The sequence below is a fragment of the Ranitomeya imitator genome, chromosome 5, assembly GCF_032444005.1.
Source record: "Ranitomeya imitator isolate aRanImi1 chromosome 5, aRanImi1.pri, whole genome shotgun sequence".
In the NCBI taxonomy this organism is placed as follows: Eukaryota; Metazoa; Chordata; class Amphibia; order Anura; family Dendrobatidae; genus Ranitomeya; species Ranitomeya imitator.
The window spans coordinates 274042505-274062932 of NC_091286.1; the positions used below are offsets into that span (position 1 = coordinate 274042505).

Sequence of the window (20428 nt, forward strand, 5' to 3'; positions counted from 1 at the left end):
CTCTAATATATACATATATACGGTATATATATATATATATATATATATATATATATATATATAAGACATTAGACCAAAGTTGTGCCCATTTGATTTACCTCTTGCGTACCAGCTATCTTTATTTTGTTAAGAAATGTCACAATTTGTCAACATTTTCATTCAATTCTATTTTCAGAGTTTTTACAACAGTTTGTAAAAGTACATTCTGCTTTACTTTTGGAAAAAAAACTGAAAGTGCCAAAAAGTCTGTAAAGATTAGAAACCTCCTTACCAATCCTTAGCTACTACGTTATATCTGCGGTTTCCTCAATATTTGTTAGTTTGGAGTAAAAGCCTTGTTTAAGGGTATGTTTAGACAGAATTATTTGATAAGAATTTTGGAGCAAATTCTGCTAAAAATCCAATTGAAGTAGCAACAAATACTCTCTGAATAAGCTTCCAAGATTCTAATGGGAAAATGTGTCTATGGTGCACATAGTCCTGTCTCTTTCCGCGTGTTTTTCAGCGTGGGGAAAAAAATCAAGTCAATTCTCAAAGTATTTCTGTCTGAAAAAGTTACGATTTTGGCCACTGATTGAATTAGAATCAGGAATATATACAAAACAAATGTGTTAAAGAAGCACACCAAAACTGCTTCAGCAGATTTTTATTACAGGAAAATCCTCATAAGAAAATCTACAGGTGAATATGACGTAAAAACTTTGGAGCAGATGAGTGATATTTTCATTTTGTAAAACAGTACTGCTGCTTAATTTTCTATACATTTAACTGATCCTTATTGTATAATCTGAATTTGAGTTATGTTTTTAGAAAATTATATTAAATTCAAAATAGCTCAACATTTTCAGAAACAAATGTATACAATTTTGTGTGGCTGAGACAAACCAAAGCAAAATATGGACACTGCTACCTACGTTGGATGGTAATTTTTTTTAAATGGCAGTCAAAGTGAGAATGCTGAGACTACCAAAAGTCATATATCCAACGTGTGTGTTTTTCATGGATTCTGTCCAGGAGAAACTTCAGTCGGCATTTCAAGTTTTCCACATTGTAACAGTTAAACAATCTGTAACTACAGAATGTGGCAGGGAGGCAACATCTGTTTTTGCTGCAGTTCCTACCATATGTATGGTATTATTGAACATTTTTGTCAAGATCTCATATACAATGCTAGTTGTAAGTATATTGTTGTGCATATTGATTGATGTTTCCGTAGTAGAACTGGAAGTGATTTACCACATCTGAGAATGCTTGAGATATGTCTGAGCATCCTGGGATTGTCATCTACCCAAACTCTACTGGCACAGAATTAATAAACTGTGCTCCAACTCCACAGCACTGCCTCACTACAGAACTTTCCCAAATTCTTATCAAAACATGTACAGCAAATCCTGCATTGTATTACTGTACCCAATTTAATATACAGTGTCGAAGTCGGTCCATTTTATACCAACTCCGACACCACCAAAACGGACGCCAACAAAAATGGACAAAACGTTGAGGTTTTGAAGATGAGGTATCACAGAAGAACAGGCCGTTTACAGTTGTGCTCAATGTTACTGACTCCTGAATACTAAAGGGGTTGGATATTAAAGAGAAGCTGTCACCAGGTTTTCAATACCCCATCTGAGAGCAGCATGATGTAGAAGCTGAGACACTGATTCCAGCAAAGTATCAATCATTGCATTTCCTGCTGTCGTTTTGATAAAATCAGTGTTTTATCTGCGGCAGATCTAGTAGTTCTCTGAATGCTGAGCTCTGAATAACCCCATCCACACCAGTGATGGGCCGCTTTCTGTTTATACTGTGCATAGGCAGAATGCTGCCAGTGGTGGGGCTGGGTTATACAGAGCTCATGAATGTGGAGGACTACATGGCAGCAGGTTTACTAGTCCCCTGATAATCCCCTGCTGATAGAACTGTGATTTGTATAAAAATGACAGAGAGCAGCCAAGTACATGATACATTGCCGTAATCACGGTCTCTGTACGCACATTATGGTGCTCTCAGGTTAGGTGGGAAAAACCTGGTGACAGATTCCCTTTAAGACATATAAAAGAGTAACTGAACTTTGCCTAAAGTTACCATACAAAAAGAAATCAAAACTTTTCTTTTGGGAAAAAGTCCTATTGTCAAATGAATCAAAGCTAGAGCTTTTTGGCAATAGATACCAACGTTATATTTATAGATGATGAAATAAAGCCTATAAAGAAAAGTGTACTATACCCACAGTGAAGCATAGTGGACAAGTCATTATGTTGGGGTGCTGGCTCTGGAACTAGAGGTCTTGACTGTTTAACAGGAACTTTCAAAGGATTATCACAGCAGAGCAATGTGTTCTACCAAGTGTAAGGGAACGAGGTAGGAGTCAAATAGAAGGGGTCATACAGCAGGATAATGACCCCAAACTCATCCAGAAGTACAGGAAAGGAAGGAATTGTTTTTGACTGACCAGCAATGAGTCTTGAGCTCAATTCAGTAGAAAATCATTGGAGAGACCTGAAATCTGTGATTGGGAAAACATTCAAGAGCTTGAGAAAATTGCAGAGTAAGTAACATTAGCAGACAGGTGCAAGAAACACCCAGATGACTTTGGGTACAAAAGAAACAGTTGTAGGCTGTCATTGTTGCCAAAGGTTGTGCAAGCAAGTATTGGGAAGAGCGCCTTTATTAATGTCCATGCTATATGCAACTTTTCTTCCTCTTTTTTTTATGGTTGCATGAATGTTGACAAGTCAGCTTTTCAGTTGAATGTATGTGGACATGCTGTTAAAATATTCTAATGATACAAAGTGGATACATAACTTCATATTTCTAAAGATACTTGGTTTTTTTATAATAGGCAAACATGGTAGACAATAAAGTGGACCACTTATGTGTCTTCCATGAAAGACCCATATTATAGAAGCCTTTCGGAAGACAAGTCTAAGGGTATGTGCACACGCTGCATTTTTGTCACCTTTCTTCCGTACAGCTTTGTCATAAAACCTGAAGGATTTCTTAGTGCCAGCAAAGTGAATCAGATTGCTGAAGTCTCATGCACACATTGCTTTTTTTTTTCCCGAATTAGGCTAGCCCATTAAAACCTATGTGGATCCCTAAACAGTGGATGAAATACAGACTTTGTATTTGAGTTCCATCGGAGTTTCATGTTTTTAATTGATCCATTGCTAAAAATCAATTGTTAAAAAAAAAAAGTTTAGACTGTCTTCCTGCTTCAGTGAAAAAAAAAAAAAAGAATGAGAAAAAACAGAAGATACTAGTATAGCACCTGAGAAATAAGTCCGGACGATGCTTTCGGACGGTAACGCTTGTACAGACCTGTGACTCTAGCCTTGCTGTATGAGTGACAGCTGTTGCTAAAGTGACATCCTATTGTATGTAGTGTCCGAACCAAAATGTTATTACTTCTGGAGGTACAAGCAAACGTAACAAACAAATGCAATGCAGATATCTTACCATTTTTATATTTCTTATATCATAAAGCATAAAAGAAGCTTTTGATATATCTATGTTTTTATCTGTAAAGGGAGCCTATCAGCAAACATGTGATTAATAAACTACAGGGAGGATAAACAGGGCTCAGAAGTGCTTGTTAACTATATTGCAGTTATAACACCACGGTGCCCGCATTTCTCTGATCTCCTGGGTGGTCCAGAAATGGATACTAGTCATAGATGTGCTTCCATTTGCTGTGCTGTGCTAAGCTAATATTGGAAATACCCGGGGTGCTGAGGCTCATCACACTACTTTCTGAATGCTGAGCTGCGGCTGTTATTTGGAGACAACCTATACCATATACTGCCAAGCTATCTCCAGGTGACAGCAGCAGAGCTTCCTACTGCACGTGCCCACAGGCACCTATCTTACTAATACTCAAAGAAGCAAAATGATACAACCATCTTTGTAATGAGAACTCAAGCCTCCCATGTTACCTTTGTTGTCCTTTATTAGTTCTTCCTACACAGTCTCAAGATAGATTAATTGCCTGCAGTTTCAATTTTGTTGTATTGCTGGTAATCCGATAAATATACCGTATATATTATGTGGTATTTATGTGTTACAGTTGAGTATGATATAAACATGATTATTCAACGGCATTAACACCTGCAAAGACTATGTTATCTTACGATAAAACAACGCATAATATATGTGACCAGGGCTGTGGAGTCGGTGTCCATCCATTTTGGTGGAGGAATATTTTGGTGGAGTCGCAGTTGGAGTCCGTATAAAACGGACCGACTCCCTCTGCTAATATATATAATAAATTGGAAAAGTACTACTTACTATACCCCCATAAGAAGAAGCTAACGCGAAACGCGCGTCGGGACCCTCCCTGCTAACCAGGTCATGTATACCCCTTGAATTTAGTTGATTTGCTTCCTCCTTCATGTCTAGTAGACTATTGCAAACCTTCAGTAGCATGCTTGCACTTTAACCACTGCACCTTAACCTAATTTTTTGTCATCCTTATTTGATTGCTGCCATATTTAGTAGCTTGTTTTTGCACCTTACAATATGGTTTTGTCTCTGCAAGTATCTTAAAGCATGTATTGCATTGGTATTGGACATTACTTAGCACCATGCACTTTAATGTTATTTATTGCCTTTGGATATAGAGATAGTAAGTATGTAGACAATTTTGTTGCGAGGAGCCATACAAGTTTTTACATGGAGCCCTAAGCTATATGGGCATCTAAATAGATCTGTATGGAAAACTCTTTCCTTATTTATGTGTCTATGCTTTATGAATGCTATACTGAATACCAAATCTAGTTGACATACAAGTCTAAAAGCACTGTTTGCAAAGGGAAAATATATTGAATTTTATAATAGTGATTAACATTCTAGAAAGCTTTATTCCATATATAAGGTAGCCTTTTCTGAGGAACCCAAAAGAAAAAAAATGTTTTCTTTATATGCTCTGGATTTTCATCCATTTTTTTTAATATGTTTATGGCATGGGTATATTAAGTCCTGTGTTCTCAGGTCCATATGTGTGTATTCATCCACTGAATCTTTTTAAATACTGTAGTTGTGTGTTAATATTTGTTAAATAATTTTTTTTTTTTAAATTTTTACTTGGCATATGTTGCAGTTCTTTTGTAGGTAGTATAAATTGGAATTGTAGTACAATGCAGGATGTGCTGTAAATGTTTTCATAATTTGGAAAAGTTCTGAAATGTCCCATAAATGTCTGTTCTGTTCCCGATCTAAGGATCTCGACTTTCAGTCGAGATGAATCTGTGGTGCACTTTATGTACATTCTCATTAGTGAGGCCGTGCTGGGGTGTCAGAGCTGGAGTCAGAAGTCACAGGAATTGAGGAGTCTGAGTCAGTCAGAATTTCTGGTTTGGCTTAGCGACTCCACAACCCTGGATGTGGCTAATGTGGACTGGAGGGGACAACTTTTATTGTGCCATGTAGAATAACATGACTGTTGCTCATACTGAAACCAGAGCCTGTAGGGGAGCAATGAGTAATATGCTTGATAGATAAACTGCATAGATCTGTGCTTGAGGTCACATGACCACAGCTCCGAAGCAGAGCAGAGTTTTAAGAGCAAATAAATTATCGACTTTCTTCATTTCTCAAAGGCTTCACAAGGTTTTAATAATTTATGTGCCTGGAATTTTTTTAGACAAAAAAGTGTGATTTGCTAATGAAAGGTATTTTATAATTTTTTTAAATGTTATATTATTTATGCATTTATTGTTATTCCTGGTAAAGCCCTTTAATTCATGACCTCGGAGTTCTAACAGCTACCATCCGGTAACATCAGCACCGCCCAGATTACTGGTGAGACCAGTGCACAGAAGTTTTATAACTGCATTATTTTCATTCCCCCAGATGTGCCGATTGCAACAGATAGACCTCTGTAAAATGTATAAGCCGAAAGGTTGATTCTAAAGTTATCTTTTAAAAAAATGTTGGCGGTTTGCTGTAACAACCAGTTATGGATTTCTTAACTATAACTGAAATTCAAAAGGGGCGCTATATAGTGTATTTCCAAATTCGGTGTTCATAGAAGGATCGACCCAAACAGTGCTCATCTTTGGAAGCTGTGCTGGAACCAGGCACAACTCTGTGGAAAGCGCGTAGATCAAAAAAGGGCTGGCTGCTGCTCTGCCCACTGAGCTAGAAAGGCCGGCTCCAAAGAATGTATCACCGAAAGAAAAAAGACAGATTGTGTAGGCGGCTGCCGGCAATCAGGACTTGGATGCCAGCTGATAAAATTGGAGGTTGTGCTTTATTGATTTCAAAATGTGTTGTCCACAATCTAATTTCTTCCTCAAGTACCTTATTGCTGATAGCACTTTACACAAACTGCCTTCTTTTTATTTTCTTTTTATATTTGTGGTGTTTTAACTATAACTGAGACCCATTGCTGGACTGGCATTGTCATTTCACACTTTGACCAAGTTTCTCGTTCACCTCCTCATTTTGTCAAGATGAAGAGGTGAAAGTGAGACTGAGCAACCAGTGACATGACGCAAAAGCCGATCATTAAACCTCAGTCATTATACCAGAGGAACACCCAAGTAAACCATGCACACTGAGCGATCTGTACTGGTTCGCTCATTGCACATAGGGTGCCATAGTTCTCAGCAGCGAAAGCCATGTTTGCCCAGGTCGATGTCCCACTGAGAACGATGATCTTTTTCTCTACAAAGGATCATTTCATCCTATGGACATGCCTGCTGCACATCCATTTTGTGATTGGCAGCTTGTTTACACGGCAAGATAATTGTGAAATGACAATTTTTAAGAACGCTTGTTCATTATTATCTTTCAGTATAGCTTTAAACACTAAATGATTCTCGTATTTAGATCGCTTCAGTTACTCATCTTGAGTTGTCTTTGCCTCAACAAAGAGTATCAATACAGTGAAAGATTTGGACGATAGTGATGTTATACATCAGACTTGGGTTTTCTGCTTCTATTTCATTCACATGTTTGTTTAGGAGTTCCATTTGTCTGTTCTGTTTAGGACAAAAATTCCACTAGTTCCTAAAATATATCAGTTTGCTAACTGATACACATGGAAGCAAAGAAGCTCCAGATTATTATGGGTGTCTTTTGGTGTTCCATTTTGTGCCAGTTTTTAGAACAGAAGGATAAGCGGAGCATGTACAAATTTTTCTTCATGTCATAACCATTTTTTTTTATGTTGAGATGTGGTCACTTAAAGTTTTTTTTAAAAGATCTGTTTCTAGGCTTTGGGCAATCTAATGGAAGTACCATAAGTTTTATCACAGAAAGTTCTCAAACTTTTCATGTCCACCAAAGAGTCATTTTTTTTATTTTACTTTGATAGGTCCCTTTTTAAATGAAGCTTTTTAAGTCTTATGAATGTATTGCTCTGTTACAAAATGCATTATCAACAATGCCCTATGCTCTCTTTACACAGCGATTTGTTTACTTAGGCAGGTCAAAAAACTTTTCTCGATGGCCCCCCTCATGTTCTGCCTGCAAACTACAGGTGCTCTTTTCTGTATTGATGCTATGAGCACATTACAAACAGCCACTCTACTCCCTAAAGTGGTAAAAGGGCACAATTTAAATGTATCCTCTCTAAAATGCTGCTTCACTTTAAATACTTGTTTCACTAAGCATCTCTTATGGCTGACATATCAGTGAAGTAAAGTGCCAGGTTTGAGATCTTAAAACAAATCAGATTTTTTAAAAATCTGAAAATCAGTTAAACTTACAGCAATTACCATATTCATGCATCTAAAAACAACAAAATTGTAATGTACTGTATTGTATTCATATCAACACATATAAAAAAAATATTTTTTTAAAATAACACCAATTTTCAAGCATCAAATTTAAAATTAAGCAATGCTGTATCATGTGAGGCCAAATAAGAAACCTGAGAAAGATGAGTGAATATAGTCAGAAGAATATAAACCATTGGATTCTGCACTGGGTAACTGCAGCCAAACTTGATCATTTTCTGTAAGGTCTATGACAGCGCTACCAGATGCCTGGTCAAGGTATCCTTTTTTGTATTCATCATAGGTATACATTAATGGTGTACCATTTTTATATAATGCCACCCAAATGTTTGAGCCTTTCACATGTAAATGGTAAGAAAAATAATATAGGCCTGGTATCCTACATGTAAAAATTCCAGTTCGGACATCATAGTGATTTTGCCTGTTATATAGAATCTTGTCAAATTTTATAGGAACTCCGACTGCTGGAAATGCTTTGGAGAGAATAGCAGTAAATGCTGACGCTCGAAGCTCTCTTAAACCTTGAATTTGCCCTGATTTTGCATAGCCATCTGGCATTTGATGTGGCATTATCATCTGACCCGGCTGTCCTGGTGGACCTGGTGGCCCTGGTAATCCTGGCTCGCCATTCATTCCTCTTGTACCAGGAATCCCAGGTGGTCCCATTGGTCCTTGCATGCCATTTGATGAAATCCCATTTGCACCAGGTAAACCAGGGAAACCTTGTTCACCCTTTTGACCTGGAAGTCCGGGACTGCCTGCTGCTCCTGTTGGCCCTCTCATACCTGGTATACCTGTAGCTCCTCTTGGACCCTGTTCTCCACTATAGCCAGACTCTCCTCTAAGGCCTACTGGACCAGTAATTCCAGGTACCCCAGGTGGACCTACAATACCCTTTTCTCCTTTCTGTCCTGCAATACCTGGAATTCCTTTGTGGCCAGCAAGTCCTGGCTCACCTGGATAGCCTGGTTTACCATCTAAACCAGGTAAACCTCTTTCACCTGTAGGTCCAGCTGCTCCTTGAGAACCTTTTTGACCATTATCACCTTTATGTCCTGGCATACCTATGTCTCCAGGAATACCTCTATGCCCCTGAATACCTGCAATTCCTGGCACACCTGGTGTACCTGGCTGTCCTGGAATACCTATTTCTCCATGATCTCCTTTCATCCCAGGATTTCCAGGTATGCCTTCAGGTCCTCTTAATCCTTTTACACCTGGTAAACCTGGCTTTCCATAACCTTGCATCCCTTGAGGGCCTGGCATGCCTGGGAGTCCTGTGTGTCCCTTGGGTCCAAATGGCCCTGGAAGACCAGGAGCACCATTTACCCCCGGCTTACCAATTCCTGTTGGTCCAGGCTGTCCAGGTAGTCCTTGTGGTCCAGAAAGACCTTGTAAGCCTGGTACACCAGGTAGACCTCTTTCGCCTACTTTTCCTGGCTGTCCAGGAAAACCATTTATGCCGGGGTTGCCTATCCCAATAGGACCTTGAGGCCCAGGTGTCCCTGGTATACCAGGTGGTCCTCTCTCACCCGGTTGACCTTGGATTCCATAGCCATTTTGTCCTTTATGTCCAATACTGCCAGGCATACCAGGTTCACCTTTAAATCCTGGAACTCCTCTTGGCCCAGGGTTTCCTATTGCTCCTTGAGGACCTGGATTTCCAGAAGCAGAAATTCCAGCTGGACCAGATAATCCAGGTGGTCCCTGTAAACCTCTTGGTCCAGGTAATCCAATTGGTCCAATGTCTCCTTTTTCACCTTGAACTCCAAGCTCTCCATGTTTTCCAGGAATTCCTGGCTGGCCTGGTTTTCCAATTGAAGAGAATCCCGGTGGTCCTGGCACCCCCTGAGCTCCTTGTGGACCAGGTGTTCCGTAACCTGGTTTTCCTTGAGGTCCTGGTGGTCCAGGTAAACCTCTTGGACCAATTGGCCCTGGTGGACCTGGTGGCCCTTGTTCTGGCCCGCTTGGAATAACTAGAAAAGAAAAATATACAAATATATAAGTTAATAAGACAGTTTTTTAAAATTATTTATTTAAATTATATGCTTATATACAGGGCCTTGAAAATGTATTCATACCCCGTGAACATTTCCACATTTTTCCAAATTTTATTTAGATTTTATGTGATATACCAACACAAAGTAGCAAGTATTTGTGAAGTGTAAAGGAAATAATACATGGCTTTCTTAATATTTAAAAAAGTCTGAAAATGGTGATGTGCATTTGTATTCAGTCTCCCCCCTGAGTCAATACTTTTTAGGATGTCTTTCGATGTAATTATTGCTGTAAGTGTTTTAAGGTATGTCTCTACCACTACCTGCTTTGCACATTAGAGGATGACATTTTTGCCCATTCTTTACAAACTTGCTCTAGCTCAGTGAGATTAGATGGAGAGCGTCAGTCAACAGCAATTTTCAAGTTTTGTCACAGATTCTCAAGGGGATTAGGTCTTGACTCGGGACAATTCCATTAAAACACATGAATATACATTGATCTAAGCCATTCCATTGTAGCTCTGACAGTATGTTTAGGGATGTTGTCCTGTTGGAAGGTGGTTGCACGCCCCATTCTCAAGTCTTTTTGCAGCCTCTAATGGGTTTTCTTTCCATCAACTCTGAATAGCTTCCCTGTCCCTGCTGAAGAAAAGCACCCCCACTGCATGATGCTGCCACCATTCTCTAACTTGCACTCTTCTTGCTTAGAATGTCAGTTTATGTGGACGGATATGTCTTGGTAGGTTTGCAGATGTGCCATACTGCTTCCATTGTAGGATGATGGATTGAACAGTGCTCTGTGAGATGAGTTGTTCAGAGCTTGAGCTATTTTTTGTAACCTAGTCCTGCTTTAGTCTTCTCTACAATTTTAGCCCTGACCAATCAGGTGTGTTCCTTAGTTTTCATTATGCTATTTGATCCCCAATGTTCTCAAACAAACTTCAGAGTCCTTCACAAAACAACTGTAGTTATACTGAGAATACATTACACGTAATCAATTTCCTAATTACGGTATGTGACTTTTGGAGTCAATTGGTCACTCAGGATTTTATTTAGGGAACTGGGAGCAGAATACAAATGTATATCACAATTTTAACTCCTTCATCCTGAAGGCTGTTTTCACCTTCCTGACCAGGCCAATTCTAACCACTGTCACTTTAAGAGGTCATAACTCTAGAAGGCTTCAACGGATCCCGGTGATTCTGAGAATACTTTCTTGTGGCATATTGTACTTTATGATGTGGTAAAATTTCTTTGATATGACTTGCTTTTATTTGTGAAAAAAATGGAAATTTGGAAAAAAATGTGAAAATTTCACAATTTTCAAACTTTTAATTTTTATGCCCTTAAATCAGAGAGTCAAATTTTACAAAATAGTTAATAAATAACATTTTCCACATGTCTACTTTACATCAGCACAATTTTGGAAACATAATTTTTGTTGTTAGGAAGTTATAAGGGTTAAAAGTTGACTAGCGATTTCTTATTTTTACAACAAAATTTGCAAAACCATTTTTTATGGAGGACCTCACATTTAAAGTGACTTTGACAGAAATATCCAAAATGACACTATTCTAAAAACTGCACCCCTCAAGGTACTCAAAACCACATTCAAGAAGTTTATTAACCCTTCAGGCGCTTCAGAGGAATTTTTGGAATGGGGAAGATAAAAATAAACATTTACCGTATATACTCGAGTATAAACCAAGATTTTCAGCCCATTTTTTTGGGCTGAAAGTCCCTCTCTCAGCTTATACTCGAGTCATACCCAGGGGTCAGCAGGGGAGGGGGAGCTGGGGCTGTCTAATTATACTCACCTACGCCTGGCGCGGTCCCTGCATGTCTTTTCCCCAGCGCTGCCAGCTATTTCCTGTACTGAGTGGTCACATGGTACCGCTCATTACAGTAATGAATATGCGGCTCCACCTCCCATAGAAGTGGAGCCGCATATTCATTACTGTAATGAGCGGTAACGGTGACCGCTCAGAGAACAGACGTGCAGGGACTGCACCAGGAGCAGGTGAGTATAACGGGGAGGAGAGTGCTGTTTTGCGCGATATTCACCTGCTCCTCGTTCCGGCACCGCTCCGTCTTCAACTGTGACGCTCAGGTCAGAGGGCGCGGTGACGTGGTTAGTGCGCGCCCTCTGCCTGAACGTCAGTGCAGGAGACGCTGAAGATGGAGTGGCGCCAGAACAAGGAGCAGGTGAATATTGAAAGTGCCGGGGCCTGAGCGACGGAGAGGTGAGTATGTGATTTTTTAATTTTTTTATCGCAGCAACAGCAAATGGGGCAAGTGTCTGTATGGAGCATCTATGGGGCTATAACGTTTGTGCAGCACTGTATGGGGCCATAACGTTTGTGCAGCACTGTATGGGGCCATAACGTTTGTGCAGCACTATATGGGGCAAGTGTCTGTATGGGGCCATAACGTTTATGCAGCACTATAAGGGGCAAGTGTCTGTATGGGGCCATAACGTTTGTGCAGCACTATAAGGGGCAAGTGTCTGTATGGGGCAAGTGTCTGTATGGGGCCATGATCAACGTTTATGCAGCACTATATGGGGAAAATATCTTTATGGAGCATCTTATGGGGCCATAATCAACATTTGTGCAGCATTACATTGGGCAAATGTGTCTATGGAGCATCTTATGGAGCCATTATTAACCTTTATGCAGGATTATATGGGGCATGTTTTAATGTGGAGCAACTTATGGGGCCCATCATAAACTTTATGGAGCATTATATGGGGCTCCTGATTCAATATGGATATTCAAAAACACTTAACCTACTGATGTCTCAATTAATTTTACTTTTATTGATATCTATTTTTACTTTTGACATTTACTGGTAGCTGCTGCATTTCCCACCCTAGGCTTATACTCGAGTCATTAAGTTTTTCCAGTTTTTTGTGGCAAAATTAGGGGGGTCAGCTTATACTGGGGTCGGCTTATACTCGAGTATATACGGTACTTTTTTTCACAAAAATTTTCCTTTAGACCTATTTTTTTTTTTTACTTTCGCAAGGGTAACAGGAAAAAAATGGACCATACATTTTGTTGTGCAATTTCTCCTGAGCATGCCGATACCCCATATGTTGGGAAAATCTACTGTTTGGGCACACAGCAGGGCTCAGAAGTGAAGGAGTGCCATTTCACTTTTTGAATGTAAAATTTTCTGGAATAATTAGCGGTTGCCATGTCTCGTTTGGAGAGCCCCTGATGTGCCTAAACAGTGGAAACCCCCACAAGTCACCCCATCTTCTAAACTAAACCCCTTAGGGAATTTATCTAGATGTGTATTGAGCACTTGTAACCCAGGTGCTTCACAGATGTTTATAACATTAAGCTGTGAAAATAAAAAATAAAAAATCGCATTTTTCTCAGATAAATCTTTTTTAGGTCCAAATTTTGCATTTTGATATGGGTAACAAGAGAAAATGCGCCATAAAATTTGTTGTGCAATTTCTCCTGAGTACGACGATACACCATATGTGGAGGAAAACAACTGTTTGGGTGCCCGGCAGGACTTGGAAGCGAAGGAGCTCCATTTGACTTTTTGAATGTAAAATATACTGGAATAATTAGCGGATGCCATGTTTCATTTGGAGAGCGCCTGATGTGACTAAACAGTGGAAACCCCCAACAAGTGACACCATTTTGGAAACTAGACCCCTTATAGAACTTATGTAGATGTGTATTGAGCACCTTGATCCCACAGGTGCTTCACAGAAGTTTATAACATAGAGCCGTGGAAATAAAAAAAAAGTCAAATTTTTCCAAAATAAATCTTTTTTAGCTCCATATTTTGCATTTTTATAAAGGTGACAGGTGAAATTGCTCCATAAAATATTTGTGCAATTTCTCCTGAGTACGATACCCCATATTTGGGGGAATACTACTGTTTGGGCGCAAGGCAGGGCTTTGAAGGGAAAGAGCGCCATTTGACTTTTTGAATGTAAAATTTGCTAGAATAATTAGCGGATGCCATGTCACGTTTGGAGAGCCCCTGATGTGCCTAAACACTGTAATTCCCCCTTAAGTGACCCCATTTTGGAAATTATAACCCTCTGGGAATTTATCTACAGATGTAATGACAATTTGACTCCATGGGTGTTTTCCGGAAACAGGCAGCAGTGGATGTTGCTGAGCCAAAATTGCAAACTGCCGTTGTAGTGACCAATACATTATCCCTATCTCATTCTTCTGGAGACACGCAGCTATAAATTTGGTGGGCTCTCAACACTACAGAAATGCCAAACATGGCGCAAAATGTAGTTTAGGCACACTGGGGCTCAGAAGTGAGGGGGGCATTTGGATTTGGGAGCGCAGAATTTGCTGAATTTCTGTCACGCTCGTGCCCAAGACTGGTTGGCGCGGGGGTGTGGCCTGTCATGATTCCAATGGCAGGGAATCACAAAAGGACAAGCACCAACGAGCTCTAGGGTGATGGAACCTGAGCTGACCGCGACCCTAAACCTGAACACACAAATAACAATATCCGGGGAACGTGCCTACGTTGATCCTAGACGTCTCGCACCAGCCGAAGATCTAACTTCCCCTATTAGAAGAAACACAGACCTCTCTTGCCTCCAGAGAAATACCCCACAGAAATAGCAGCCCCCCACATATAATGACGGTGAAATGAGAGGAAGGCACATACACAGTATGAAAACAGATTCAGCAAAATGAGGCCCGCTAAAACTAGATAGCAGAGGATACAAAAGTAAACTGCGCGGTCAGCAAAAAACCCTTCAAAAAACCATCCTGCAATTACTTGAACTCATGTTCCAACTCATGGAACATGAGGAGCAATTACAGCCCACTAGAGCAACCAGCAGTAAAGAAACAATTATATGCAAGCTGGACAAGACAAAAATAAAGCAAAACGTGGAACAAGAAAATCAAAAACTTAGCTTGTCCTGAAGATTACTGAAGCCAGAAGCTGAGGTAACAAAACACTCTGATAACCTTGATAGCCGGCGGGGAAATGACAAGAAAGCCCAGTTAAATAGGAAACTCCCAAATCCTAATAGAACAGGTGGACACCAGAGACAGCAGAACACAAATCACCCAGTACCATCAGTAACCACCAGAGGGAGCCAAAAAACAGAACTCACAACAGTGGCCCCACTGAACCACAGACCAAACTTCCCTGGAAGGGGCGTAACTAAGTAGCTTCCTAGGTGTTCGCTGGAGCCTCTGATGGTGAGGTCAGACTTGTGCAATAGGAAGCTACCAGGTACCACTCCAGGGTGGTGTCTGGCTGTGGCTGCTGATCCCACCGGAGGAACGGAACATAGACAGGCAAGCGGGCACCGCTGGGACACAGGCAGACAGACTGGTACAACAGACACAGGCAGGCGGGCACAGCTGGCTCTCTGGTAGGCAGGCAGGTACGGCTGGCTCTCTGGCAGGACAGGCGGACAAGGCTGGTACACTGGAAGAACCGGTAGGGACCGGTCTGCAGACAGGTATGTAAAACAGGTAAGAACCTGTTCAGACAGGAGGACTTAAGAAAAGGTAGAGGAAGACCGCAAGAGCGGATGCAGAGCGAAAGCACAGGAGCTAGAGCCAATAACAGAGATGCCGGAGGCAGAGCCAAAAGCAGGAGGTGGAGCCAAGAGCAGGAAAAGTAAAACCGCAAAGAGCGGAGCCAGGTAGAACCGCAAGGAGCGGAGCCGCACAGTGACGCCACAGAGTGCAGAGCAAGGTCAGAGTGCAGAGCAAACTTACTGAGAGCAGAGCTAGAGCTAAGCCACAGAGTGCAGAGCTGAGTGCAGAGCAAGACACAGAGTGCAGAGCCGAGAGCAAAGCCACAGAGTGTAGAGCAAGGTAACAGAATACAGAGCAAGGAGAAAAACAAGGTCACAGAGAGCGGAGCCGAAAGCGGAGCAAAGCAAGACACAGAGAACACACAGGAGGGAAAGGAAATCAAGACAGGGATATAAACAAACACAGGAACAGGACTAGACTAAGACAGAGTCAGGAAGGAGACAAGGCACAGAGACATGGACACAAGCCAGGGTATGATGCCCCTCTGGGTTGCGGACATAGGCCAGAGTACGAAGCCCCACTGGGTGGCTACGCAAGGACATAGGCCAGGGTACAAAGCCCCACTGGGTGGCTACACAGGACTCAGACCAGGGTACAACACCCCCCTGGGTGGCGGAACACAAGAGTCACAGAGACATGGTCTGGCACTTCAGCAGCTAAGAACTGACTGAAGAAGTAAGTTGCACAGGCCCCCACCAATTGGTGGGGATGTCTTAAATACAGGAAGCCTGATGGTAATTGGCCAGAGACACCTTAGCAAGGTGCACACAGTCTGTATAAGAAACAGGAGTTGCTGGCGTCACCCCCCTGTGCACACAGAGCATTCACAGAGCAAACAGCAGACATGAGGCACACAGCATGGAGCTGGCAGCAGAGAGATGTCACCACAAGGCCCAGAGAAGTCAGTTTGAGTGTAATGCAGGTGGGGGATGGGAAGCCATGCAGTGATGCCAGCAGGGTTGTTACAGTTTCTTTTGGGGAGCATGAAGCCATTTAGCTTTTCCAGAGCCTTTGCACTACCAGTAATATTGAATCCCCCTATTTTTCCGTTAACAGATGACAGAAATGAGTGGGGACTTGCTTTTTTGTGGATTTAGTTGAAGCTTTTATTGGGAACATTTTACATAACGCTAGGGATCACATTTATCCAGCGCTCTACACTGAGCACTTTGGGGTTTCCATCTAAATCTCCGACTGACATGACAGATGAATCCACCGAGGGATCCATTCTCTATAATGAGGCAGCAGAATTACTCTGGCCTCTGTTCAGCGGTGTCCTTTTCAGAAGTGCACAGAACTGTGGCTGATGGCACTTTTATGCAATCCTAAGAAGACAGACACCACCGGATCACTGGTCGGACGGCGTCCACAGTGTCTCCATCTGCTTCATTATAGGGAATCTTCCCCCAGGGGTTTTGTCTGAATCACATATTTCAGAGATTTAAACAGAAACCTCGGTGTTAGCGCTCAGCACAGAGCGCAGGATAAATGTGCACCAAGCCTTATTTCGATCTTTGGGAGGCAGAATGAAAAAAAAAAATCAGCAGCTTGTGAAGAATTGGTTTTATTTATTTTTTAAGCAGTTCCTCTTGTGGTATAAGTGATTTATAAGTGACTTTATTCTTCCGGTCTGTGCGAATACAGCAATACCAGATTTTTATCTGGTTTTTATGTTTGGCTCCTTTCACACACACACACACACACACTAAAAGACGCTTTTTATTGCGAAAAATAGTTTTTGCATCACCATATTTTGAGAGCTATAATTTTTTCACATTTTGGCCTACAATGTCATGTGATGACTTGTTTTTTTGCGGGACGATATGACGTTTTTATTGGTACCGCTTTTGGGCACATGGCATTTTTTGATCGCTTTCTATTCTGATATTTGGGAGTCAGAATGAACAAAAACCAGCAATTGCTTTTTTTTTTTTTTTAAATACCGTTCCATGTGTGGTAAAATTGATAAGACTCCTTTATTCTTCAGTCAGTACGATTACAGCAATGCCACAGTTATTTTTTTATATTTTGGTGCTTTTACACAATAAAAACTCTTTTATAGAAAATGTAATTATTTTTACATCGCTTTATTCTGAGAGTTATAACTTTTTTTCTTCCTGCTGGTGGAGCTGTATTGCTCGTTTTTGCGGGACAAAATGACAATTTCAGCAGTACCATTATTATTTACATCCATCTTTGATCGCGTTTTATTGCATTTTTTGTTCGGCGGTATGATGATAAAGCATTGTTTTTTGCCTTGTTTTTTATTTTTCACGGTGTTCACTGAAGGGGTTAACTAGTGGGATAGTTTTGTAATTGAGAAATTCAGGAGAAATTGACCTCTTAAAATTACGTATTCCCTAGTTTTTACAAATCTGAGATATTGAGAATTTTATTTTACTCCTTAGTTTAATATTATTTTCAAAAATGCTGAGAAGTATTTTTACTTGGCTGTAAAATATTTAGTGCGACCTCTGGGTGATGCTTTATAATTATAGGACAATTCTTTTAATTTAACAGAAGTCTAAATGAAGGTACTTTGCTCATAAATTGGCCAATTAATGTGTACTCAACAGCCAACAAGTCGAGCCTCTCTGCTGGGATTTATGCAGTAAGTACCTTCATTTTTTAACTTATTTTCTACAGCAGAAATGCAGTTCCAATTTCCTATACTCATTGTTTGCATACTATAGTGGTTCTGACTGCTGCTTTAAATTGTTAGTTACATATAGAGTGGCTCTCTTAGCTTGCACCTGTTCACATTTGTTTGTAAGTGATGGTCAATCTTTTGACATTTGTAACTACTGTAAATGGTGTCATCAGATAAACTACCAGGGAAATAAGTATATATTTTATATGGTAAAATATTGAGCTATTGCGCAAGTCATCATAAACTTACTCAATTGTCACACTTAATTAAAGGGGTTCACCATTTTATCTTTATTATAATGTGTTGGGTACATGATTTTGTGATATTTACTAAAACAGAAGTATAAGGTAGAGATGGGCAGATCGATTCTCAGGACTCCAGTACATCGGTTAACTCAGTAGTCATTAGTCACTGGACAGGACACTCATGAATCTTTTATCTTCTGTAAACCATGGTGCAGCTTTTGATTAACTATAGTGATGAGCGCAAGTGTTCATTACACGAGAATTGCAGGTGCTCTAGTGAGATGTTGGCGTCCCTGCTGGTACATGTTTCGAAGCTGGTAAGACAGCCACAAAACATGCATAGATTGCCGTGTTTGTCAGGCAATCTTTACATGTTTTGGAGCTGTCTAACAGCCGCAAAACATATGGCCACGGGGATGCAAACATCTCACTCGAGCTCTCGCGATACTCGGTACATACTCTAGCACCCTTGGCAGACTCGAGTAACAAACAATTGTGCTCATCACTAATTAGCTGGGCTGAAATGTGACATCTTCACTGTGGCGTGATGTTCAGATAACGTTCCGCCAGTCCAGCTAATCAAAAGCAGCTCAGAAGATGCCAAGATGTAAGAGATTTGCAAGCCTCTCACCAGTGGTCAAAAACTACTTAACTGGCCTATGGACTGGAGTCACACAAACTTTTCCTCTTATCTCTAATTACATGATCTTTTCCTGCACTTGTCATACTGCCGAGCTCTTTTGTTCACAAATTGGCTGCTGATTAAGGAACTTGAAGCCAGATCTGTCCCTCAGCCTCCTTCAACTGATAGATTGCTTTCCCATGGGAAGTTTTTTTTCAGTTGGATCAAACTGCCGGACAGGTTTAGTCACATGCTCCTCCATCAGAAGTCAATTTATGGACAGAAGAGCTTTGCAGTCTGAAAAATGATGTCACTGACAAGTGCAAAAGAAGAACCAGTAATACGTATACAATAGTAAGTGTCACAAAATCTTGTCCACAACACATTTGTTACATAAGGATAAAGTGGACAATCCCCATAATTAAAATGTTTATCTGAATAAAAATTGAATAAATTATAATCTGGACATTTTATAACGTAGCCACACATGATTTTGAGTATATCTTTGAAACTTATATCTTATATATCTTACTTTGGAATCTGAAACCTCCAAAACTACCGTAAATTGTATTAAAATAAATATTTAGAGGGTATATCTCTATGAGCTCTTGATACATCATATAGTATTCATTATAAGAATTATCTTAATTATCAGGCAACTTTATTGGTAAAATCAATACCAGAGAAAGTTAACTGCGCCATTGTACAATCAAAAACACAAATTGAATCGAATATATCTTACCTTGACTTTTTGCATTAAATGGTAGGAAAGGTGGTGGTCCTTTTACGTTGGATTGCTTTGGATGTCTTTCAGGAAAATAACCAGATGTGTAGATAAAATTTGGAAGCAGCAAGAGCAAGAAGATGCTGGTTTGTAAATTCATATTGCCAAGCTTGTTCTGTACAAGGAAAAGAAAGACACTTTCATTATATTTGCTGAAATGAAATAAATGTTTCAAACTTACAAAGCCGCATTGACAAAGACCTTATATGTAGTCCTGATATTTCAGAGAGTGTGGCTTGTATAAGGCATTGCGAGCATCACTCTTATGTGGTGTTTGGAAAAGAAAAGTATGACTAAACGCAGCATATTAAAAAAAGTCGATTTCACTGAAATTTCAGCAAAATGTAGACCAATAACTGACAGTTCCCTGAAGTTTGTTTTATATGTTCTGAAAAAAAAGATTGAGTTAGAAAAGAAAACATATGAAAAGCAGCAAGCCATATAACATTACCTGGGTTTATAGGTTACCGTAATGAGTTCTGAACGTTTTTCGCTAGAAGTTCTTGTATCATCTCAATTTTAGAAAGTTGCCACATTTTAAGGTAAAAATATTCTTAGCAGTATCGTAATGATCATTCATTCAGTTATATTCCCAAGCTTGTGTAGAGAGCTGTGTCCTTTTGTGCTTTTTGCTAAATCATTTTTTGAATACTTTTATGGAAATGTAACAATTTGCATAAATTAAGCTCCTCCCTCAGAAAGGGGAGCTCTAATTATCCAGACAGTTATTAAATGCAGAAATTTGCAGTCGGGCCAATTTCAGCCATTGTTGTGGCATTAGTCATGTTTAATGTGAGATTGGTTCCTAGCTGGTAATCAAGGTGTATCAGCCA

At 40.2% G+C, this 20428-nt stretch overlaps 2 protein-coding genes across 2 annotated transcripts in view; one reads left to right on the top strand and one right to left on the bottom strand.

Annotated features, from left to right (window-relative positions):
• The window catches only part of NT5DC1 (5'-nucleotidase domain containing 1), a 394037-nt gene that overhangs the window by 63196 nt on the left and 310413 nt on the right, over positions 1-20428 (top strand). The window lies entirely within an intron of this gene.
• On the bottom strand, positions 7742-19695 carry COL10A1 (collagen type X alpha 1 chain). Its single transcript, XM_069726169.1, has 2 exons — positions 19554-19695; positions 7742-9718 (listed from the first exon to the last, which is right to left on the bottom strand). Exons 1-2 carry the CDS (start codon positions 19693-19695, stop codon positions 7854-7856), a joined length of 2007 nt encoding a protein of 668 aa, XP_069582270.1. The 3' UTR covers positions 7742-7853.

What these genes read in the sequence shown, in the direction of transcription:
- COL10A1 (XM_069726169.1), bottom strand. Translation starts at nt 19,695, where the DNA reads ATGAATTTACAAACCAGCATCTTCTTGCTCTTGCTGCTTCCAAATTTT. An exon ending in ATTTAATGCAAAAAGTCAAG is followed by an intron (nt 9,719 to 19,553) that starts GTAAGATATATT and finishes TTTCTTTTCTAG; the next exon opens with TTATTCCAAGCGGGCCAGAA.